The sequence below is a fragment of the Anguilla anguilla genome, chromosome 9 (genome assembly GCF_013347855.1).
Source record: "Anguilla anguilla isolate fAngAng1 chromosome 9, fAngAng1.pri, whole genome shotgun sequence".
NCBI lineage: Eukaryota > Metazoa > Chordata > Actinopteri > Anguilliformes > Anguillidae > Anguilla > Anguilla anguilla.
Genome location: NC_049209.1, coordinates 26,802,506 through 26,828,826, shown reverse-complemented (window position 1 = coordinate 26,828,826; position 26,321 = coordinate 26,802,506). Strand labels below are relative to the sequence as shown.

Sequence of the window (26,321 nt, the reverse complement as noted above, 5' to 3'; positions counted from 1 at the left end):
CCCCCCCCGCAGACAGCACTACGCAGACAAACTGAGGCATTGTGGAGCGGGGCTTAGTGTCTGTGTCTGACAAGTCTCATAACACAGACACACACAGACAGACACACACACATCCTGTTTACTCGGATGACACTTGCATTATAGTACTACTCCTTACTTACATGTAATTCAATTCTGTTGCAGGATTAAGAAAACACTTAAAAAAAACAAACAAAAAAAACACACACACACAAAGCGTTTTTCAAAGCTGCATGGAGCCCTTTGCCTGCAATTACATTCTGGCATCGCTAGCGACGCAGGATGCATTCCATACACACAAACACACACACACACACCCACGCACACGTACACACACAGACACACTCGCGCACGCACACATCTGGGCGGCTGACAGCCTGTCACAGCTCCTCGCTGCAGATTAGGTCAGATTTAATCAGGCTGAGCCCGCCGCCTTTCGTGTGTCAGCTCCCATTAAGAAAGCCATTAGTACAGCGGGCGCGGGGTTAGCGCCGGGCCTAGCGCCGAGCCGCCAGCTAGCGCGCTCCGCACCTCTCACGCGGACACGCGGCAGGCGAGGGGGCGGGGCCGGGCCGGTTAACAGGCAGGTAGGGGGGCTCTTTAAGGCAGATACAGACAGTAGAGACAGAAGCAGCCAGAGATGGACATCGACGGGTACAGAGACGGGCTAGGCCTGAAGGGCATCCATCGCTCGTTTCTGCAGAGGGGAGTGTGGAGTGGGAGGAGGATCACTTTTTTTTTGTTGTTTTTTTTTTTTTTTTGGGTGGTGGGGGCTGGGGGAGAAGGGAAAACAGTTCATTTTTAAAGCACCTTGGAACAACTGGGAAGAGTGCCACTTTCGCACTGCCGAGGATAATGGGAAAACTCAGCAGACACAAACGCCGTGATAGTATTACTATTTTGTGTATCATTATTAATATTTCAGTTGTTATTGATTGAGCTGGTTTTTTAAATATTAAATACAAGATCACCTCCATAAAGTGTTTTTCAATAAGTTTTGTTTTACATTGCAATACACAAAAAACCAAGCAGTATTTTTCTACAGTTTAAAAAAAACATTTTGCTTTAAGAAAATGAATGTATTTATTGCATGTCAAATTGTTTTATAATTCAATTTTTACATAAATTTCAATTGTGGGTTATTAATATTATTTTTCCTTTTAATTCTTTGTTTTAACAATATGAAATAATGTTAATAGGTTTTTGTTAAGTTTAAACAGGCAAGTTTCTTGCCTTTTTGTTTGTGTATTCAAATTCAATTTGGAAATAAAAATAATTGCACAAAGACCAGACAGAATGATTTTTTTAATGCATTCTTTAAAAGATGGCTGTGCCCACACTGGTAAGAAAAAGCCCATTTGCAGAAGAAACAGGTCGCAGAGCAGAAGCTCTGGTTCTAGTGACATCAAAATGATTATAAAAAATAAATAGAAACAACAGGTGCAATCAAACTTGCAGTTTTCACGACCTATGGCTACAGTACCTACCCAAACCGGAGCTTGTCAGGTACTGTCATGCCAGTCTCCTATCGACAATGTTTTGAAGCCGTAGTCGACTCTCTGGATTTTTGATATCATTTCATTTTTATTTCATTCATTGTAGTTTTTTGATTGGCCCAGACAGTTATGTTCACTGAAGGATATTTCAGAGATGTGCTGAAGTTTCTGACTCAGGGGTTTGTGCTTCAAAGCAAGAGAATACACTTAAAGTAACAACTGAGCTGCTTTTACAGTTACACTATGTGAGCAGAATATGAACACACAAATCACATTTTATAGTGTTTATTCAAAATTATAAACATAAAGTCAGTTTTTGCATGTACTTCATTCCCTGAAAATGGAGGTCTGGCATTTGCCTTAGGAAATAGTCCCAAGCGAAAAAAATGTCAAAGTAATTTTCTGAAGAATTATTGGGTATTATTTGTATGCACAACCTCTGGAGGCATAGCATTGCTGTACAAGCTGCTTTGGAGTTAACCTTAAGTGTATTTTCTTTCTTTCAATTATAAACAACTAGAATGACCCACACCTGCTTCTGTGAAGCCAGGGAGGCCTTCAGTAACTTTATATTTGTAAATGACCCTTCACAGCAGATAAGAACTGCCCAGGCCAGTCAAAAACACACACGAAAACTGAAATAATATTTTAAAAAGCCTCAAAACATGAACTATCCTTTTAAAGCCGTTTTGGAAGAACCTGCCCCACTATCCCATCGTCCTCCACTGTATTGGTGCGCCTCTCCAAGGTTCCAATGGACCAACGTTTTTAATTTACAGCACGCATGAAGCACCGCAACAGTGGTCCTCTATGGTACACACACAGCTACGTAACGATCAATACAAATCACTTCACATGCTTTCACTATACACCCAATAACTAGTACCTACATTTAACTGAACAATGCAACGTATCAGGTTCAGTAGGATGTACACGCCCACGTGTAATCACTAAAGATCTGAAACGATGCAGTGCTTAAACTCACATTACACAAGACGCAAACAGAAGGGCCCCGATAGCGAGGAGACACAGGATAACGAGAGCTGGTGCACCCATGAGTCAGCGGGGCCACAGCTCGCTGCGATGCGCAAAAACGAAAGCAGAAAGCGCCAGGGACGGAAGGGCTGCGACGGGCAGGAATTCACACGGCGCGCAACCGCCAAACGCGCCAGAAAGCGCGCGGCGCCCCGAGCTCTTATCGGGGAAATCAAGCGCAGCCACGCCCAGCGCGCTCGACCCCGCCCGCGCCAGGACCAGGTGTGTGTGGCTCTCTCTGCCCCCGGCTTTCTGTTTCCAAACAGCTCTGGCATGGGGTGGGGGGGGACCCAGTCTCTGGAGGAGAATCGGCTTCTGAATTTCACACTCGGCTCTTAATGATGTAATTACACGCCAGTGCCAACTCGCTCGCTTTTAATTAACGCCATTTCACCCTGCAGATTAAACTGTCATTCGGTAATTAATCAATAAATGTAGCAAAAAATGTCAGACTCTGTAATTGATTTGGCTGGCAAAACGATTAGCAGCGTGAAACCCAGAAACATCCACCATAGCTAATGTGTGGAGGGGGTTCTGGTGCAAAATGGCCGCCTCGCATCAGTGGGTGCTATACATTGGTGGTTATTTGAGGTAAGTTACCCCTCCCTCCCTTCACCGTAAAAAGCTTTGAAATCAAGAAAAGTCCTGAAAGTGAACGGATGTTAATATTACAGAACTTCTGACCAATCTATTAATCCAGTGTTTAGTGAGTGAAATGTACAGGAGGGAATAAGACAGATAGAAAAAACAGTGGAAGCAATTTATAATGGCTTATGCTTATGACACGCACGCACACACACACGCACGCACACACAAACACAGTATTCAATGGCAGTCTTTAAAACACACTCTTGTTCAGATAATTTAACAGCCGTCCCGGGAAAAAGGCAATAATCACATGATAACCAAATGAGTTCTTTAAAGAAAACGTTTATTGAGAAAAGCATAAAGAACATTTAAAAGTACTGCAAAGCAAGCGGAGTCTGGAACACGCTGATGGGTGTTGGGTAATGGAGTCCGGCAGAGGGACAGATCAAGTGATGGGACAGGGTTGGGGTATGGAAAGGTAACGGGGCTGACGGCCAATCACACGCCAGTACAGGGGCGCATCACGCCCCTACACACGCGTGTGCGCACAACCGCATGGACACACCCACTAACAACTGAACCATTTCCTGGTGACATCCCAAACTGTGCGACACAATGCCTTTGCTGAAGTGTATTCTGACGCATGTGCAGTCACACGGTGATGCAGACTGTGTTAATGACCGAAGGAGTCTACATGCAAGCAACTCAATCCGCCATCGATCATACGTAGTAAACCGGAATCCCGTCTATCCACAGCAGAGGCACACACGCGAGCACACACGCACGCACGCATGCACGCACACACGCACACACACACACACGCACGCACGCACACACGCACGCACACACACGCACGCACACGCACGCACACACACACACACACACACAAGCGCACACACAGCACCGTGGGAGAGTGAAAAACTGAAAATGAAATGAGTTCCTACACGACGGCGGGTCAGCGGTAATGCTAATAACAATAATATCAAAACCGATGAGTGATTTCAAGCACAAAGCCCCCCCCGCCACCCCACACCCCCACCCTTCCACAGTTTCAAACACGACGCACGCTGATAAAACAGAAACGAGTAACGGCGGCAGGGGCCTCTAAAAAAGTGGCAATAAAACAAAATAAAAGAAGGTCCATAAATACATAAAAGCGGACGCTGGGGGCGCGTGAAGAGTGTGAGGGAGAGGGGCAGCGCCATCGCGGTGGGCTCGCGCGGGGATAGCTCTGACGCCGGTTTAGCCGTTAGCTGCGCTGCAAGGGTGGCAGTGTGAGGCGGCGGCCTGAACGCCGGGCTCCCGGTCCGAGCTCCGCTGTTTCCGACCCCACAAAGGCGCTTAACGCTAACTCCGCCCTCCGTTACTCCAAATAACTAAAGAAAGACAGAAACGCAGAATGTACAGGGCTGACAGCGGGGTCGCTGCTCGATGAAGCGGGTGAACGATGCCGAAGCCTGGCGTCAGGCAGCGGGGCTGAGGCTAGCGCTGGGCTCCGCGCAGGTCTCAGTGAGGCTGATGCCCGCGCTGCGCTCTCTGACCTGTGGCAGTGAGGCAATGGGCTGACTGAGGCTGCGTGGTCCATTAGCTGTGCAGGGATGCAGGGGCTCAGTCCTTCATACTGGTGCTGTGCGCACGCCTTTACAAGATCTAGGTGCTCACGCAGCGCTAGCGCTAAGAGGGACCCCGGTTTAGGAGAGGTGGGAGGAGGTGGGGGCTCGTTAGCTGTCTGGGGCGGGGTTGGGGCGGGGCCTGGGAGAGGACAGTGAACCCCGGGGGAGAGGGCGGGGTTAAGAAGGACCGGGGCAGTCTGGCCTGCGCGGCTGACCACGCGGTCATTGTCACAGTAAGAAACAGCGGGTCGCACCAGGGTCAAGGGAAATGAATGGCAATGAGAACTGCTCAGTGTGTACACACAGACAGCACATACGCACACACACACACACACACACACAGACATACATACACAACACACACACACACACACACACACACACACACAGACATACATACACAACACATACACACAAACATACACACGCACAACCACAAACATGCACACACACAATCACAAACAAGCGCGCACACATACACATACACAAACACACACATTCACATTTAAACTACAGTGACCAATACATGTGCTCTGTGTTCTCCTACTCTTTAGAAGATTTTGCATGCAGACATAAATACCAGAGGTTGGAAAAAAATCCATCGTCCACATAAACCTGCTTTGAGCAAATCCACTGTGTCATGATACCCTTGGTTCACAATATGGCACAGTCCTCACACTGCAATGCATTCTCTTTGACAGACCAACCCCTTACGCAGCAGCAGACCACTCAGACAAGATGTCACAGTTTAAATCACAATTTAAATGAGCACATAACATCACAAATGAAGCAAGCTCATTATGACATCGAAATTTAAATGAGCACATGACACCACAGATTAAACAAGCTCATTATGACATCACAATTGAAGCAAGCTCATTATGCCTTCACTACTGAAGCGAATGAAACGCTGAGCCTTCTGCATTCTGACTGGAAAAGGCCCTGCGCTGCGAAGCTGCTGCAAGTCAGCCTGCATGCATTTATCCAGCCAAACGTCCAGCACGCTGTGATGTGATGTGATTTATATCATCAGAAGAAACGCCATAAGGGGGATATATCTTCCCATATTCACACCACCTTTTTTTGTTTTCACTGCCGCGGCCTACATTAAAACATGCTGCCCCCCCCCCAGTGTGGGCGGAGCCTGCCCGGGCGAAACGAGCGGTGGGAGGCGGGAGAGCGCACAGCGGCGGGCCCGCTGAAGAAGGGCTGCTGGACCGCACCGTCGCGTTCCCGCGTCCCCGGCGGACAGGAAGCCAGCTGGCAGGATGCGGGGGCGGGACGCTCCTCTGCCAAAGGCGCCGCTCCGTATTTACAAGCTCCCGATGACTTCGGCCCCTCCCGAAATTTGAGTGCGGCACTCCCTCCGGCCCGGCTCACGGCTCTCTGACGGGGGAGCGGAGCGGTCCGTGTTTCCTCGGCCGGGCTCAGACAGCCGATGTTTTCTCCTTCCTCTAATTCAGTGCTGTGCGTCTCCAATGCGAGCCTCTCGCCCTGGTCCTGCTCCCGCTGCTCCACCATTTCTGCGCTACGCGATCTGAAGCTGCTCGGGGAAAAGCAGCAGGGCTCTCCGATCGGCGGCAGCGGCGAAGTGCCACCTCGTTAACGTTGGAGAACAAGCCGCGGTCGCAAACTGAAAGCCTCTGGGGCCAAACGCCGGGACAGCGAAGCCGCGGAAACTCTGCCCGCGGTAACTGTTCCCGCTCCAACGTTTCCAAACAATCGCTGCTGATTGGCTCGAGAGACACAGACTGGCCCGCCCCCAAAACTAACATCCAGACCACTGTCCGTTGGAGGCCAGTGTCCCTGACACTCACCCACAGCAAAACAAAAAGAAAAACCCTGCAACTATAAAAGAGAAGGTGGTAAACGGGGGTCTATGAACTTGTCTACATGGGCCTTGGAAATGACATTTGGTCAGTGCGACTTCACTCTGGCTTCGAAAATAAAAACGGAAGAGAAAGCGAATGAAAAGAGCCCTGCCCCTGACCAAAAAAAGCAAAAGCGAAAAATAAAACGAAAAAAAGCACAAAAATAGCAAATAAAACCCCGATAGTACATGCGCACTGTGGCGCAGCCTGCCACAGCCGATAAGAGACAGACAGACAGACAGGCAGACAGATGGACAGACAGACAGGCAGCCTGTACTTAACACAGCTGCCCTCAAACCTCTGCCCCTGTCCTCTTCTCTTCCCTGCTTCCCAATCTTTCTTTTTTGGTCACCGCAGCGACCGACACTGGGCGTTAATCTTCCTCAGACTTGGACCCTTGCCCTCCTCTTCCTCACTCAATTCATTTGCTTGCTCCCTCTCCCTCCCTCTCTCTCTCTCTCGTTCTCTCTCCGCCGTTCCTTCAGGTCATTTATAGCTTGCAGACACACACTGCACATACAACAGCGAGATCTGAGACTCTCAAAATCACACGTTCTCTTTCTTGTATCTGTTCCGTGAGAGTCCCTCCAGTCTGACTCCTCTCATTTTAAACTCAATCTATCTATCTTCCTCAAGTCAGGTGCTTTTATTTTTTGCTCTCGGCCTAGAGGAAAAAAAAGCTTTTTTTCCTTCACATTCCAAAAAATGTCATTCTTCCCCGATTGCCCCCATTCTGCATGTTTTTTTTTATTTTTAAAAAAAGCTTGCGTTTCTTCCTCTCTCTCAGTCTTGGTCTGGAGTCACTCTTCCTCCGCGCGTTGCGTGGCCGCTGTTGTTGCTGTAGTACTTGTGGCTGACCCGTGCCGGTCCTGGTTCAGCCCACTTTGGCCCAGCTGAGGAAGGCGGGGATGTCGCGCACCGGGACGTTCCGGGTCAGGGCCTTGACCCGCAGGTTGCGGTCGTCGGTCAGCAGGACCACCTCTCTGTGCAGACGCACCGGTTCATCTGCAGACGGACAGGAAGGCCCTCGTTACATTATCGCTCACACCACTGCTGCTACTGGCTTATACTGTATGTACATGCGTATGCTTCTGTGGAACGTGCGTATGAGAGAGAGAGAGAGGGAGGGAGGGAGGGAGGGAGGGAGGGAGAGAGAGAGAGAGAGAGAGAGAGAGAGAGAGAGAGAGAGAGAGAGAGAGAGAGAGAGAGAGAGAGAGAGAGAGAGAGAGAGCGAGAGAGAGAGAGAGAGAGAGAGAGCGAGAGAGAGAGAGAGAGAGAGAGAGAGAGAGAGAGAGAGAGAGAGAGAGAGAGAGAGAGCGAGAGCGAGAGAGAGACAGAGAGACAGAAAGACAGAGACGGAGGGGGGAGAGCGAGAGAGAGCTCCTTTATTAAAACGTCATAGTCAATTTATTACACTAGAATAAAAAAAAACTAACAAAAAAATCCATCAATACACACACTATCAAAACAAAAAACAGAGATAGTTAAGATTTTTTATTCTACTCCATTAATTATATGCCCAATATGTCATTGTTAATGGTTTCACTGCCAACTACTTTGGCACTATTGTTAACAGACAGTCATGGCAATAAAGCATTATTGAATTGAATTGAAAGAGAGAGGAATGTGATGGCAAGATTACGGTGGTGTGCCAAGCAAAGGGAGAGACAGCGGTAGTTGTACTGTAGATAAAGAGAGCAGCAGAGAGGAAGGAGGGAGAGGTGATGCTCAGTTCAAAGCACCACAAGCAGAACAACAATAGCGTGTGGATCATGTGGCAGGGCTGGCGGGCGAGCGAGCAGGCGAGAGAGAGAGCGATGCCACTTCCTGCCACACAACACACACTGTGGGTGCCTGCCTTTCAGAAAGCCTCCCATCCTGCACGTGTCACATGCTCACACAAGCACACACAAAAACGCTGACACGTACACACAGACAAATATACACACACTCACACAGACAAGCTCACACGTACACACAGACAAATATACACACGCTCACACAGACAAGCTCACACGTACACACAGACAAATATACACACGCTCACACAGACAAGCTCACACGTACACAGACAAATATACACACTCACACAGACAAGCTCACACGTACACAGACAAATATACACACTCACACAGACAAGCTCACACGTACACAGACAAATATACACAATCACACAGACAAGCTCACACGTACACACAGACAAATATACACACACTCACACAGACAAGCTCACACGTACACACAGACAAATATACACACGCTCACACAGACAAGCTCACACGTACACAGACAAATATACACACTCACACAGACAAGCTCACACGTACACAGACAAATATACACACTCACACAGACAAGCTCACACGTACACAGACAAATATACACAATCACACAGACAAGCTCACACGTACACACAGACAAATATACACACACTCACACAGACAAGCTCACACGTACACAGACAAATATACACAGTCACACAGACAAGCTCACACCTACACACAGACAAATATACACACACTCACACAGACAAGCTCACACGTACACAGACAAATATACACAATCACACAGACAAGCTCACACGTACACAGACAAATATACACACTCACACAGACAAGCTCACACGTACACAGACAAATATACACACTCACACAGACAAGCTCACACGTACACACAGACAAATATACACACACTCACACAGACAAGCTCACACGTACACACAAATATATACACACTCACACAGACAAGCTCACACGTACACACAGACAAATATACACACTCACACAGACAAGCTCACACGTACACAGACAAATATACACACACTCACACAGACAAGCTCACACGTACACAGACAAATATACACACGCTCACACAGACAAGCTCACACGTACACAGACAAATATACACACGCTCACACAGACAAGCTCACACGTACACAGACAAATATACACACACTCACACAGACAAGCTCACACGTACACACAGACAAATATACACACACTCACACAGACAAGCTCACACGTACACAGACAAATATACACACTCACACAGACAAGCTCACACGTACACAGACAAATATACACACTCACACAGACAAGCTCACACGTACACACAGACAAATATACACACACTCACACAGACAAGCTCACACGTACACACAAATATATACACACTCACACAGACAAGCTCACACGTACACACAGACAAATATACACACTCACACAGACAAGCTCACACGTACACAGACAAATATACACACACTCACACAGACAAGCTCACACGTACACAGACAAATATACACACGCTCACACAGACAAGCTCACACGTACACAGACAAATATACACACGCTCACACAGACAAGCTCACACGTACACAGACAAATATACACACTCACACAGACAAGCTCACACGTACACAGACAAATATACACACATGGTCACAAGTGCATACAGACACACAAAAGCACACACGCTCACACAAACATGCTGACATGTACACACAGACAAATAAACACACGCTCACAGACATGCTCACATATACACAGACAAATAAACACACGCTCACAGACACACAGACATGCTCACATATACACAGACAAATAAACACACGCTCACGGACACACAGACATGCTCACATATACACAGACAAATAAACACACGCACCCACGTGCACACAGACAGACAAAGGCATACACATTCACACAGACACATGAACACATAAGCATGCTCACACACATAGACACACAGACACACTCACAAGTACACACAAACACGCTCACATGTATACACAGACACATAAACACACAGGCACGTTCGCACACACAGACACAACCAAACACAAACTGACACACACACACAAACGTACACACACAGACACATGTAAACACGCACCCCATAAACACACACATGCGCGCACGCACACACACACACACTGCATAAACATACACAGTCGCATGTGCATACTCATGCTCTCACAAACACACACACGCATGCACGCACGCACGCACACACAAATCTACACACACATAATCACATGTGCACACAGAAACATTTCCAAAAGTATGTGGACACCTGAACATCACACCCACATGTAATAACTGAACATCTCATCCGTAAAACCATGGGCATTAGTATGGAGCTGGTCCCCCTTTGCTGCTGTATCAGCCTCCATTCCTCTAGGAAGGCTTTCCACCAGATTTTGAAACATGGCTGCAGGGATTCACTTCCATTCAGCCACAAGAGCATTAGTGAGAACCAAAGGTGCTTGATGGGGTAGAGGTCAGGGCTCTGTGTAGGCCAGTCAAATTCTTCCCCACCAAACTCAGCAAACCATCTCTTTATGGACCTTGCTTTGTGCACAGGGGCACTGTTATGCTGAATGGCCTTCCCCAAACTGTTGCCACAATGTTGGAAGCACACAATTCTCTAGAATGTCATTGTATGCTGTAGCATTAAGATTACCCTTCGCTGGAACTAAGGGGCCTAGGCCAAACCATGAAAAACAGCCCCAGACCAGTATTCCTCCTCCACCAAACTTTACAGTTGGCACCATTCAGGCCAGTACAGTTGGCACTATGCATTCTGCCAAACTCAGATTCATCTGTTAGGCTGCCAGACAGTGAAGCGTGATTCATCACTCCAGAGAACGTGTTTCTACTGCTCCACTGAGTCCAATGGCGGTGTGCTTTACACCATTCCAGCCGACGCTTGGCATTGTGCACGGTGATCTTAGGCTTGTGTGAGGCACCTCGGCCATAGAAACCCATTTCTTGACAAACAGTTCTTGTGCCGATGATGTTTCCAGAGGTAGTCTGGAACTCTGTAGTGAGAGTTCACAATAACAGCGTTTACAGTTGACCGGGGCAGCTCTAGCAGGGCAGAGATTTGACAGACTGATTGCTGGAAAGGTGGCATCCTCTGACAGCGCCACATTGAAAGTCACTTCAGTACAACCCAGTCTACTGCCAATGCTCGTCAGTGGAGATTGCATGGCTGTAAGCTTGATTTTTTTTAATGTGCCTGTTATTAATGGGTGAGGCTGAAATAGTCAAACCGCTAATTAGATTGGGTGTCCACATACTTTTGGAAATGCAGTGTACATACAGGGTCACACGTACACACAGACAAACAAGCACACACACGCGCTCAAGCTCACAAACAGACAGGAGAAAGGGCTGTGTGACACCGTCTCTCTCACAGCCATTGCTAATGCTGGGGGGGGGGGGGGGGGCAGTGCCTGCGCACACTGAAATCACCGCTGCACAGCGCTGTTCCAGGGGTCCAGAACACAAGCGCGTGTCACACACACATCTCCCCCAGCCTGGGGCCTGTGTTAGGGGCACACGCCCTGCTCAGGGAACATCTCAAAAAAGGCAGAACTGCAGAGATGTGGACTGAGCGGACCGCAGATATTCTTTGTGTCTTCAGGAATAATCGCCTCAAAAAATCAGGCAAGAATTCGGGGCCAGACACGTCACATTTTCCCATAAATAAAATAAACCTGAAATAGTTTCGAAAATAGACGATGGTAAGCAACACGACGTGGGGAAGGTCAACGGAGTTTCAGAGAAAGACGGGAAAACTGATCACCTAGGAGGCCAATGATAGCTGTTCATAAAACAGAAGGGGCATCCTGGCCGGGAGCTGGAATGATAACGACCGACGAAACCCTGATCCCAGCTGGTTGATTATGGTTGTTGACGTAAACCAAGGTTTATAGCTACAAAACTACTGTAGCCTATTGAAAAATAAGGGTTCCATAATGTGAGTGCACCATTCCTGTAACTAAAGGAATCAAATTCTCAAATTTGGTGTATTCTCACATTATTTCCAAAGTTAATAACATTCACCTCCATTCCAGTTTGTGTTAGAAAACCACAAAACACAGGCAAGAACGCTCCTCCAGAGCGGTTACCCTTCTCGGGAGGTGGAGACAGACGCGAGTATGAGGGCGTACCGAGTCGCCAAGCCATGCTCTGAGCAGCTCCACGCCACGCCAGCGTGCAGGCAGCGGCGCAGGGGTGGAAATGCGCCCCTGCATGCCAGGGCGGTGCACGGGAGGCTCTGGCTGCAGAGCTGGAAGCGCAGCTGGCTGGGGCTGCGGCTGCAGCTGCTCCATCAGCCTCCACGCGGAGAGGGCCCTGCTCCTGAATGCCTAATGAGCATCGCTCAGGAACGGGCACCTCTCCCTGCACACACCCACACGCCCTACAGAGTGTGTGTGTGTGTGTGTGTGTGTGTGTGTGTGTGCGTATATGTGTATATGTATGTGTGTGTATATGTGTGTATGTGTGTATATGTGTGTGTGTGTATGTGTGAGAGTGTGTGTGTGTATATGAGTGTGTGTATGTGTGTATATGTGTGTGCGTGTACATATGCGTGTGTGTGCGTGTGTATATGTGTATGTGTGTATGTATGTATGTGTGAGCGAGCGTGTGTGTGTGTGTGTGTGTGTGTATGTGTATGTGTGAGCGAGCGTGTGTGTGTGTATGTGTGTATATGTGTATGTGTGAGCGAGCGTGTGTGTGTGTGTGTGTGTGTGAGTGTGTGTGTGTGTGTGTGTATGTGTATGTGTATGTGTGAGCGAGTGTGTGTATGTGTGTATATGTGTATGTGTGAGCGAGTGTGTGTGTGTGTATATGTGTATGTGTGAGCGAGCGTGTGTGTATGTGTGTATATGTGTATGTGTGAGCGTGTGTGTGTGTGTGTGTGTGTGCGTCTGTTTGATGTTGGGTGAGTATCTGATGCTGGCTGCAGGGCGCTGCTCTCAGTGTGGGTCAGGTCTGGGCAGGCTCCTCTCCAGGGCCTGGCGCGGTTTGGGACGGGCGCGGGGCTCACTGCACAAACCCAATGAGGCAGAGAAGGAGCCGTGACGGGCCAGAGAACAGGCCGAGGGGAGACATGTTACACCTCCGTCTGAGGCCGCAGTTTCCATCCCTCTATCTGATTCGTCAGTGGGCCAGGAAAGGCAGCGAAACGCAGCCCAGGGAACAGAGCGCTCAGTCTTTCCATAGCTTTTATACACCAGTGTAACAATGAGCCCTGCGTGTTTACCATTTCAAAGATTTTCCCTGCTACTCTCCTAATTCAGGAGGAACACACACCAGCACCCAGTTAGAGAGCAGAACAGACTGCGCAGCTGAAGCAGTTAGAGCGGAACGGGCTGCACACGCTCACTCACCTCTCTGTGTGGGCATGAAGTCCTTGGCCTTGTCTTTGCAGTAGTTCAGGCAGCAGGACAGGATGAGGTCATCGTTGTTCCCCTGCGGAGAGACGGAAATGGACCCCAACCCTGATAGTAACCGTAACCCATACAGAAAAGCTGCTTTCCAAAACATGCACTTCAGCTAAAGTGAAGCGATAATTATAATGCAATTGGCAATAATAGCAGCAATGATGTGGAAACGCTTTCCATTGAAAATAAAATCCAGACAAATCTCTGGAGATGGATAGCAATACTAATACTATTGCTAATAATAACAATAATAATAATAACGACAACGATAAAAATGATAATAATAATAACGATGACGAAAACGATAATGATAGTAATACTAATGATGATGAGGAAGAGCAGCGTACAGAAGAACACTGTGTGCTACAGAGGCAGCGTGTGCTACAGTGTGACTGTGACTGTGACGCAGCGCGGGCAGCGCTACCTGCTGGCCGGAGGTGTCCTCGCTGCGGAAGGCGATGGACTCCAGCTGGTTCCCCCGGCTGGTCAGGGCCCTCAGGCAGGGTTCCCGCGCCTCGAAGGCCTGCTCCAGGAAGCCCACCGCCGCCTTGGCCCGCTCCTGCACCCCCCGCGCGTGGGCCCCGCTGGAGCCGCCCGCCCCGCCCGCGCCCCCGCGGTTGTCCTGCCCCTTGGCCAGCCCGTCCAGCTCCGTAATCACTGAGAGAGGGGGGGGGAGAGAGAGAGAGGTAATGAGAAGAGATGATGTGCTGATGCTATACACCAAAACCCACCTGTGTTCTGAAAACTTTCGGCCATAATATGGCAACAAAAATAATGACACAATAAATTTATGTCATTCCGATATTTTATTACGACACTTGTAACGAAAGTGCGATGAAATAGCGGGATTAGTGGAAAGAAATAAGATACAAATAATGTTTTGGTATTCCGATCAAAACAAACAGAGACTAATAATATTTTAAAACCCCAGGAGGGAGTTTTCCTTTCATATACTCATGTAGCTAGAATGTCACATCTAATTTTAGATCTTACATTCAAATTAAGCGCTTTCTCTTTGAATCATACAATGCTACCAACAGAAACAGGAGTCATTTTGCTGCGGTGCAAGTCTGGGTCATCGGCTGTCGTAATCTTTAAAAAAAAAACCTCAGAATATCTGCGTTCACAGAACCCAGTGTATTTTTTCCCTGCGTTCTGGGTTTTTTTCTTTGTAAAAAACGCAGAGTCCTGTCTCAACACAACCACGGCCTTCAAGCAGCAGCCATTAGACCCAATCACGGCAAAGCGCTTTCTAAACAAACCCACGTCCAGGGCTAAAACAACCCATTTTATGAAACAAAATACTCAATAAAATCAAATGACCGTATTTCCATCGCAGTACGGATCACACCGTTACACAGTCTACAAATTGCGTCTTTTCGGGCCACAACCATTTTTCCACCCTCATTATTGACAGAGAAGGCGAACTATTTCCACACTTCAGACTCGCGTGTAAGTGGCGGGTTTCCCCTTTCAATGGGCCTGTTTGCACTGGCTTTGACTTCTGCAGGAAAATGGCGTCTTGTTGAATGAATGAGTGAGCTCTCGTGAGTATGCTCGTCACAGGGCACTTAAGAGTTTCCTCCTGTCAGAGCCAGGTTTGCGGGCTTCTGAAGGCCTTTTTAATATTCTGTAGGGAAATTGCAGGTCGATACTTTTGAAACTAAATTAAAATAAAATGAAGTGCTAATATATTTGCAATTTGCCCGTTTTGATTTTCGGTATGAACCGTCAGCTGTTCTCGGTATGATTTTTCACTGCATGGTTTTTTTTGCACCCCTAGTTTGTGTATGTGTGCGTGTCCAGGTTGTGTGTGTGTGTATGTGTGTATACTGTATGTGTGTGTCTCAGAGAGACAGCATGCACTGTAAGAAAGGCAGGCTCTCTCACCGATGAGGGGCACCACCAGGATGTAGAGCCCGCAGGTCATGAGCTTCCTCAGGCCGGCCAGGTGGTCGATGAAGCCGTTGGTGTCGGGCACCAGGAAGAGCGGCCGGATCTCCAGCTCCAGCTGCCGGCAGGTCTGCAGCACGGCCTGGAAAACAGCATTACGCACCTGTTACGCCCTGTTACACCCGGTTACAGTTACAATCAATGACAACATGTACTGTCATTAAAGCTGGGAAAGGATGACTCTCCTGTGTGTGTCTCCAGTGACCACAGGGGCTCTTTCACACTGAATTACTGCCACTTAGTTAAATAGTTATTTATTGTCTGTACAGATTCAATTCCAAAATCTAATGCTTAATCTAAAGTGAATCTTCATCCCATGTTTTCTAACATTCTTTCATATAAGTCGAACGTTATTACTGGGGCTTTGACAGAGTTTGCACACCTGCACCCATGGATTTTCTACAGCAACATTTCCATGGTAATCAAGAGGTAATCCAAGTTTCCCATCTGTGTGTGTGTGTGTATTTGGGGGGGGGGCCGACAAATCACTTGGAACATAAACAGCTCCAGTTCCTCCACTGAAGCTATATATCCTTACCATGCTTAAGGATCATGGATAAGTTCTAAGAAACTCTACACCAAATCCCTTTCTCACGATTGAGTTACTCTCCACGGTTATATGTTTTCGTTGTTTTATTTGAAGAAATCCTGATGTGACATTTCTCCCTCAGTCTCTAGTGCGGACATGTTCCTGTCTTGGCTCTCTCGAACCTGGCCTCTGAGCTGCAGTGCCAGCCTTGGCTTGTTGGGGGTAAGATGAGTTCCACCTTCACCCCTCTGGGCACTGGCAGACTTGCCCCATCCCAGTCTTCACGTGTCTAACCGTTTTCACAAAACACCCACAGTCCACTACCATTTAGTGGAGATACTCTTAGCAAGATATTGTTTTGCCGATTTATTGGCTATATTATTTGCAAGACATTATTTTGCCGAATAACTGACTGTAACTTTATGTATGATTGTATGATTTAAACAAAATCATTTTCCAGCCGTTCGGAGATATTGTATAGCTTGCAATCCTACCCATGTTGTACCCATAGTTATATGTCTGAGCAATAAATATACTGGAAAAATCTGGAAAACCAGGGCGATGCATAAGTGAGCAAAAAAGAAGAGAGAATAAAAGTTTTTAAGAAGTTTTAAATGCATTTTGCCTTCAGTGTTCCTGTATGTGTGGGCCTTTAATGTTATATTGTGGTGATGTGCACTGCAGCAGTGATTTTAAAAGCTTTTTTGAATACCCTTTATTTTGCCTATTTCTCGGCTATGCCCTTAGGAAGATATTATTGTATTTATCGGCTATACCATTGGCAATGCATTCTTACGCGCCTGTTCATTTTTGGAAAAGCATTTCAACTGTCTTTCTAGGCTAGTAAATCTTGCTGCCGGGGTGGGGGACGCACAACGCTCGAGCTAACCTTCTGGCTCAAACAGGAGGGGTGTAAGGCAAATCGGCATTAAAGGACTTAGAGACTGCTTGAATCAAACATGCAATTGTTATAACTGCAGATAATCCCCCCAACTTTATTACACTTTATTTATCACTGCCCCCTTATGGGAACTCGCATTCCAATGCTATAATTATATAAAGCGCATTCGAAATCAGTCGAAAAATTCAACAATGGCTTGGGCGGAGAATCCTTATCAAAATATATGACTGCAGTTGGAAGTCTGGGAAGATTTGAAAGATGACCTTAGGGTACGGATGGAAGTTAATTGGGTCTGAAAAAACAATTCTTATAGATTCTCAAAGACGAGAACATGGGGTTTGCTCAGCCTGAACACACCTGCTTGCCTAGGGATTTTGCACAACACAGGGTCACACATTACCTGTCTGATACTTTGTGTGTTTTCATTCAGAAGCGCTGAAGCTAATGAAAGGCCTATTGGTGGGTGTGTGTGTGGGTACTGTATACTACTGACAACTGTGTTGTAATAAAAAGACAGGTACAAAAGTGTGCAGAGTTTTCACAGAGAAAGAGCATGGTTTGAGTAAAGGAACCTGTGCTGTCACCCACACAGATGTACCTGATGGCAGTGAGGGGACTAAATCACACAGTCTGGTGGTTATTAGGCACGTTCCCTGCAGCTGCTGTGGAGTGCAGCAGTTGACTGGCCACTGCCTTCTCTCTGAATTCGCAAACGGGCCTCCCATGAATCTGACTAAATCGCAGACCGAGAACAGCAGTGGACTCTGGACAACCCCTTTCACTGAATCCTGGTGAAGGACACGCGGCCCTGTCCGTGGAGAGTGACGCCGGATTCGCCCAACCGCTACAAGAGCTCCAACCAAGGCAGCCAATCCCACCGCTGCTAACCTCCTCTGATAGAACTGTACCCGATGAGTAGAAGCCTGCCGTCCGGCGCTAGCAGTGTTAGCGATTTACACCTGCCTGACTTCACACAGGATTAACCACAGCAGGCAGCGCTGCAGCTTCACCGCGTCAGGCCTGTGACGACACACACACACGCACACACACACGCACGCACACACGCACGCACGCACGCACGCACGCACGCACGCACGCACACGCGCACACGCACACGCACACACACACACACACGCTGCGCGTGATTTTAACTAACTTCGCCGGGAGCTTTCGCTTCAAACAGCAAGAAAGACGATGTGCGGATCAAAGTGTCTCAGAAAATACGGAGCGTGTGCGGCTGAGGGGCGTGGGGCTTTGTGCGGCTGCCCAACCTCGCTGGCAGCAGCTGGACTGTCTGTGCAGAGAGTCACGTCGCAGAGAGAGCGAGAGAGTGGGGGGGAGAGAGAGAGAGGGGGGAGTGAGGAGGAGGAGGAGAGCAGAGTTCAAGTGTGTGGGAGGTGGGGTGGTGGCACAGGAAGTGCAGAAAGATGAAGAGGGGCCTGGGAGAAAGACAATGGGGAGACAACGAAAAGCAGCCTGCGGCCGACAGGGACGATGATGAAGAGGAGAGGAAGAAGAGGGAGTCTGGGGGAGAGAGGGTGTGTGCGTGTGTGTGTGTGTATGTGTGTGTGTGTGTGTGTGTGTGTGTGTGTGTGCACGCTGAGGGATGCGGGGGGGGGCAGACGCTGTGGGTCAGACCGGCCGGACGTGTGTGTTTGTGTTTGAGTGAAGAGGGACGTGAGACACAGAGACCCCTCACTGGCACGATCCAAGAGCTGGCACACTGCCATGCACCCACACACAGACTGACTCTAACACACACACACACACAGACTCAGACTCTAACACACACACACACACACACAGACACAGACACACACACACACACACACACAAACACACACACACAGACTCTAACACACACACACACACACACACACACACAGACACACACACACAGACTCTAACACACACACACACACAGACACACAGACTCTAACACACACACACACACACACACACACACACACACACAGACACAGAGACTCTGACTCTAACACACACACACACACACACAGACACAGACACACACACACAGACTCTAACACACACACACACACACACAGACAGACTCTGACTCTAACACACACACACACACACACACACACACACATACCCACACACAGACTCTGACTCTAACACACACACACACACACACACACACAGACTCTGACTCTAACACACACACACACACACACACACACACACACACATACCCACACACAGACTCTGACTCTAACACACACACACACACACACACACACAGACTCTGACTCTAACACACACACACACACACACACACACACACAGACTCAGAATCTAACACACACACACAGACAGACTCTGACTCTAACACACACACCCACACACAGACTCTGACTCTAACACACACACACACACACACACACACACACACAGACACACACACACAGACTCTGACTCTAACACACACACACACACACACACACACACACTCACTTATTCACTCTTGCGCAAGCACACACACACCGACACCGAAAAGGTTTCAATACTGTACACACACTAAAATCGCTCGTGCATTCGATTCGCCAACAGCTGGGCCTAATTACCCCCAGCTAAATATACAGAAATATTCTATGTAATGTAGGCCATGATTTAAGGTGGAATAGACTACGGGAAGGAAAGAAGAAAAACAGTAATTGGAAACATCTACGGCTGCTTAATGGGCTTCAATGAGAGACGTCCGTTCCCCCGAACCTGTGACTGCCCACGCCGGACCAGCCTCACGGTGACGGCCCGGACCAGTTCAGATAAGGACGCCAACCTTTCATCACTTCACTCGAGTCCCGTTTCTGAGGCGCTGGCAAGGACCTGAGCGAGCGAGCGAGGGAGGGAGCGAGCCTGGGCTGTCCCGGACCCAGCTGTGTTTAAGGTGTGACAGAGCGGGCGCGAGAGAGAGAGAGAGAGCAAGAGGGGGAACGGGAGAAGAAGGGTGGAGGAAGACAGGAAGAGACGGACGAGCAGCAGACAGGCCCCGGGGGGTGGGGGGGTGGGGGGGGGTTGGAGCAGTGGCCTGTGGCAGCTACAGAGAACGGGACCAGAGTCCAGGGTCCAGAAAGGGAGGGAGGGAGGGAGGGAGAGAGAGAGGGAGGGAGGGGAGAGAGGAGAGGGAGAGGGGGAGAGAGAGGAGAACAGGGGGAGAGAGGAGAGGAGGGAGAGAGGACAGTGGCTAGTAAAATGGGGAGAGACACTAAGAGAAGGGAAATAAGACCAATTAAAAGCGCAGCTAATATGAAGCCCCCTCGCACTAACTTCAGTGAAACCGCTCGCTCCCAGGGATAAGCTGGCTGCGCTTAAAGAGCCCCCCCGCGTCCAGACCGCCCCCCCGCTGACCCACGTACGGCCCAGCGCCCACGCCTGCGGCGCGCATTCCGCCGCTCTGGCTGGAGGGCAGGGGGGGCTCGTTACAGAGCAGGTTGCCAAGGCGATGGCGTAAAGCTGTTAGAAATAAAAAACCCACAGGAAGGAAAAAATAAAGGTGTGTGAGCGAGCCGTAAAAAAGGGTGGGAGGCGGGCCCGGCGGGGGGAAAGAACGCGGGCGCGAGCGCGGTTTCCGCGTCGCGGTCGGCGCTCGGCGGCCGTGACGGTTCCTGAAGCGCGGGAGGCGCTTCCTGTTCCTGCCGCTCGGGGCGGCGCGGCCCCGCGCCTCTCGCTCATTTCCTTTCCGTGAGAGGAAGCACTACGGGGCCCGGGACTTCACCTCTGCCCCACAGGGAGCGATGGCACGTCCCAAAATGGCACAGGCGCTGTTTCCAGGGCGGCCGCGCCGGGACGGGGGCGGGAGCGAGGGGGGGCGAGGGGGGGCGGCGGGGTCAGCGGGGTGAGGTGTCCCATTGTCCCGCAGTCTGGGAGGCAAGGCTTTAATGGGGGAGGCGAGGGGAGCCAAGTCCAAAAAGCGGCTAAATTTAGATCCCTTCTGTCAGGTTCATAAACATACATTCACGTATAGCCCTGTGTGCCTGTTCAGCGCGTGGAATACCTCACACAGAAACAGCATTATTAACACAGAGTAAATAAAAGCATGCCCATACACTACGCCATACACATGTACTGGACGAGATCCTGTGAGACTCATTCAGAATGATGTCAGCAGTGAGCGGCGCAGTCGCAGGGTAAGCCGCGCGCTCGCTGGGCGTTTGTTTTGGAGGCGTGTTTGCGTCCGAGCGCTCCTGTCGCACGGGTGCGGGTCCGGCTGCGGCGCTGGCGGTGCGGGGGTTAAGTCCGCCCGCGCAGAGCCGGAATGTCTTGGCCGTTTCCTGCGGGCTGCCCAGCCCTGACCCGCTGGGCTCGGCCCGGCCGCACACACACGTAGCCAGCTGACCTGCGCTTCCTGCCAGACAGCGACACCCCGCCGAGAGGGAGCGGGGGAAGAGCGCCGTCTTCGCACAATGTCCCCAGAAGCGCCGCGGCCCCGACCGGCCCCGGCCCGCGCACAGAGGAAAGGGCCCCCGCTCCCAACGCTGCTCCAGCCACAAACACAGCTGCCGCTCACAGGAATGCAGCACAGCAGTGCACAAACACACGCTCTCACACACACACACACACACACACACACACATACATACAAACATATAAACACACACACTCTCACACACACACAGAAACACACATACACACACATACACACTCACACACCCATCCACCCACCCACGCATACAAACACAAATAAACAAACACACACACACACACGTTTTACACATCATGAGGGGGAGTGTGATGTCAGTGAGCGTCTGGTGTCTGCAGAAGAGCTTTGGCGGAAGGTGTCAGGAAGTGGAACAATAAAGGTGAGGCGTCCCATTATCATGGCGCTCTGTATTTTTAACTCTTCGCTCAGCGCGCGCTGGGCCCGATCGGGGGGCCGCTTGGCAGCACGCTGGCGTGGGGGCCATCTGCTCTCCCCATCAGCGCGCGGCCCCCCGGCGCCCGCGTTTCCTTGGCGTCACGGAACGCCGCGCGTCACGTGCCCCGCGTCGCGTGCGCCCGGGCCCGGAGCTCCACGTCCCCTCATTTTTGTGCGCTGACATCGGCCTCTAACTGCGACCGGGATGGAGGGGGACGGGCCGGGACAGGACGGGCCGGGCCGGGTCGACACGGGACGGGACGGGGGGGATGGAATTCAGCGCCGCTCAAACAAGTGGGGTCAGGACCTATCTGTCGGTGTAACATGCATTCCAAGTGGGACAAAAACAGTGGACCAGAAACAAAAGCCTATTAACTCTTTGAAGAGCAGGTTTCTCTAGAATGCTTTTTCTAAATTCTAATTCAGCGTTCTAGAACTCCACCGCTTTCATTTACCAGTAGTGACTGTTACATCAGCATTAGAATGTTCAGTTCAGATCTTACTTTTGATCTTACACCTGAACAGGTTAAAGATCAAAAGTACAGGTTAAAGCCAAGAACACTTTAGCTTCATTGTGCGTCTAAAATTACTTCAATGACTTGCTTGCACTTGTTTTCTTACTAGTGTGTGTTTCTATGAGTTCATAATTCCCTAGATAAAGCAGTACATATATATAATTGAACACTAAGCTTGAATTGGCTTTCAGATCAGTTTTTTTTTTGAGGAACAATGTTAAGTCATGTGATGATGTCATCTTAGAGCTCACAGCTGTGACACATCCCGACACCTATTGCCTTCACAAAATCATACGCAGGCACGCATTCACACACACACACACACGCACACACACACACACACACACAAGGGATGAAATTAGCAGATTAATGCAGTGAATCTCTGGACTGAAAGTCTTTTGGATAGTTTTGAACATTAAAAAACACACTAAATGTACAATGACTGCTTAAAAGAATTACGCGGCAATCTAGCACAACATCACTCATATTGAAACCCCCTAATCGACACATTTCTCCCGAAAATTTAATGTTTACGGTAAGAGAATCCAAGAGAAACTTAAGTACAGTTCTTCAAGAAACAGATAAACAAATGTCAGGTATTCCAGTGTGTGAGCAGGGCTGCATGTTAACAATAAGGAAAGGTCCTGGACTGCCGAGGTGTGTAATCAGAAACAAATGCCCCGAGTTTGCACGTGTGTGTGTGTGTGTGTGTGTGTGTGTGTGTGTGTGCAAGTGCGTGTGTGTTCTCCCTCATCTCTAATCAGCTCTTCCCTGGAATATAGTGTATAATTGGGCTCAATTCACAGAGCTCAGAGCCCAATAATAAATCATTCAGTGACTGACCCAGGAAAGACATGCGGGGAAACACACACACACATGCAGAGACATGTGCATGCACACACACACACACACACACACGCTCGCACACACACAAATACACACGCACGCACACACACACAAATACACACTCATACACAATCTCTAACACCCCTCCCATGCATTCATAAACACACATGCATGTGCACACATACATCACACACTGACACAGACAGCCTCTCGCCCGCTGAGCTCACCATACACACACCCATACATACTCACATGCACACACACATACACAGACACACACCCATACATAGACATACGCATGCACACACACACACACACACACTGCCCCACACCCCCCCACCCACACACACAATGCACACAGACACCATTCCACACACACACACACACACACACACACACAATGCACACAGACACCATTCCACACACACACGCACACAGCAGCAGCAGTGGGACCGGGCCCGAGGCAGGTTCACAGAGGCTGTGTGAGGAGTGGTCTGCCAGAGGCCCACACCGGCGCATTGCGTGACCTGAGCTTCAGCTCACAGCAGCAGCCCCGCTCCCCAGGAGGGCCCTGCTGGCTGAAGCTGGGGAAGCTGGGGGAAGCTGGGGAAGGCTGGGGGAAACTGGGAGAAGCTGGGGGAGCTGGTTGAAGCTGGGGAAGGCTGGGGGAAATTGGGGGAAATTGGGGGAAGCTGGGGGAAGCTGGCTGAACCTGGGGAAGGCTGGGGGAAGCTGACTGAAGCTGGGGGAAGCTGGGGGAAGCAGGGGGAAGCTGGGGGGAGATGGGGAAGGCTGGGGGAAATTGGGGGAAATTGGGGGAAGCTGGGGGAAGCTGGCTGAACCTGGGGAAGGCTGGGGGAAGCTGATTGAAGCTGGGGGAAGCTGGGGGAAGCAGGGGGAAGCTGGGGGGAGATGGGGAAGGCTGGGGGAAGCAGGGGGAAGCTGGGGGAAGCTGATTGAAGCTGGGGGAAGCGGCGAAGCAGGTTAATCTCAGCCCAGGTGACTCGGCTCAGGTGCACACGTTCCGTGCGGATGCGCTCTGACGACCCTTGACCCCGCCTTGACCTTTGGCTGTGCCCTCTATAAACCGCCTGCCCCCCCCCCCCCCCGTCTCTCCCTCTCCATCCCTCTCCAGACCCCATCTCCATTTCAAGCTCTCAGTCCCCACCGGATTCACACATCTGGTCAGACAGCTGTGGCTGGCCAGGTTTCAAGGCTGGGGGGTGGGGGTGGGGGGGGTTATCCGGTACAGAGCCCAGGGCACAGTTAAAACAGGGGGCGAACTTCGGGGGAAAAAAAGAGGTTTTTTTTTTCATAAATAAAAAAAAATTAAACAAAATCTCCCCAGTCTCTCTCAGTCTATCTATCAAAGTGTCCCCCTGTACACTATTAAACTCTATTAAACAGAATAGCAGGGAGGGGCTGGGGATTTCAGGGAAACGCACAGGAGGGGAGGAGAGGCTGGTGGAAACAGAAAAAAAAGAAGAATTTCCAATATCCAATTTCCAGATCTCAAACGCATTAATCAATCTATCTAACCCCAGGGCAAGTTTAAAAAACTTGGACAGAAAGCAAGGGAGAGAGAAAGAAAGAATGAAAGAAAGAAAGAAAGAAAGAATGGGAGGAGGTGGCGGAGGGGGAGGGAGTGGGGTGGAGCACATCATTGTTTGGGTCTGCAGATGCTGGACTGGCGGGGCCGTGCGCGTCCGGAGGGCCGCGTGCTGCAGCGCGCACTTCCAGAGCGGGCGCGAGCGTTGCCGTAGCGCCCGCGCGAGCGTTGCCGTAGCGTACCTGGATCTTGTCGCGGCGTCTCTGCTGCTGCGCCAGCTCGTGTGTCAGGGCGTGGCGCCGCGCCCGCAGCTCCCGGATGTCGTCCTCGCTGCCGCTGGCCCCGCCCTCCGGCTCGGCGTCGCACTCCGACTGCGACGACTCCGCCTCCACGATGACATCATCGTCCTGTCAGGAAAGCGGGGGGGGGCGGAAATTCAGCACATGCCGTTCCAATGCACACCTTGTGCTACACACTTCTACATGCGCAAGCGCTCACACACACACACACATAGACAGACACACACTCACACACACACAGACAGACACACACTCACACACACAGAGACAGACACACACAGAGACACATACAGACACACACACACACACACACACACACACACATACATACAGACACACACACAGACAGACACACTCACACACACAGAGACAGACACACACACACATACAGACACACACACACACACACACATGGACAGACACACACAGACAAGCAGACAGACACACACAGACAGACACACAGACACACACACAGAGACAGACCGACAGACACACACACACACACACACACACACACAACGCAAGCAGTGGGCCGCTATGTACTAGCTCATATTAATGGCACTAGCGAGTGCTGTTAATAAGAAATACCGGTAGCCTTTTTTTTTTTTTGTTTCCAGGTCATAACTACAGGTCCTTTGTCTTATCTGGTCTGACAGCAGAAATCTCCTGGTGACCGGTGACCTCCCTCTCTCCTTCCCTCTCAGGCTTACACCCTGGCTGCAGTTCGTGACCTTCTGGGGTTCAGACGGGGACAGGGAAAGAGGGAGAGCCTGTTCTTTCCAGGGAAAAAGGCCCTTTCAGAGGAAGGCTGACGATGCGCTGTGAACTAGAATACCAGAGAACCTCTGTGCCAGGGACAAGACGTCTGCTTTCAGGCGCTGATTGCCCCGACTCCCCCGGGACCCGTCCCTCGTTAGCTAGCCCGCCTGCTGTTCGAGCGGCTCCAGAATCACAATCTTACGAGGCAGAGTTAAAAAGGGAATCGTGGGGTTCGG

General features: G+C 50.0%; 1 protein-coding gene across 1 annotated transcript in view; it reads right to left on the bottom strand.

The window, feature by feature from the left end:
* Window positions 1-7,050: 7,050 nt before the first annotated feature.
* The window catches only part of smg6 (SMG6 nonsense mediated mRNA decay factor), a 113,619-nt gene continuing 94,348 nt past the window's right edge, over window positions 7,051-26,321 (bottom strand). The window contains exons 16-20 of the mRNA XM_035433727.1: window positions 25,270-25,434; window positions 15,746-15,890; window positions 14,280-14,512; window positions 13,802-13,883; window positions 7,051-7,626 (exon numbers count right to left, since the gene is read on the bottom strand). Of these exons, the coding sequence (XP_035289618.1) occupies window positions 7,496-7,626; window positions 13,802-13,883; window positions 14,280-14,512; window positions 15,746-15,890; window positions 25,270-25,434 (756 nt within the window). The 3' untranslated portion in view covers window positions 7,051-7,495. The remainder of the gene's footprint in view (window positions 7,627-13,801; window positions 13,884-14,279; window positions 14,513-15,745; window positions 15,891-25,269; window positions 25,435-26,321) is intronic.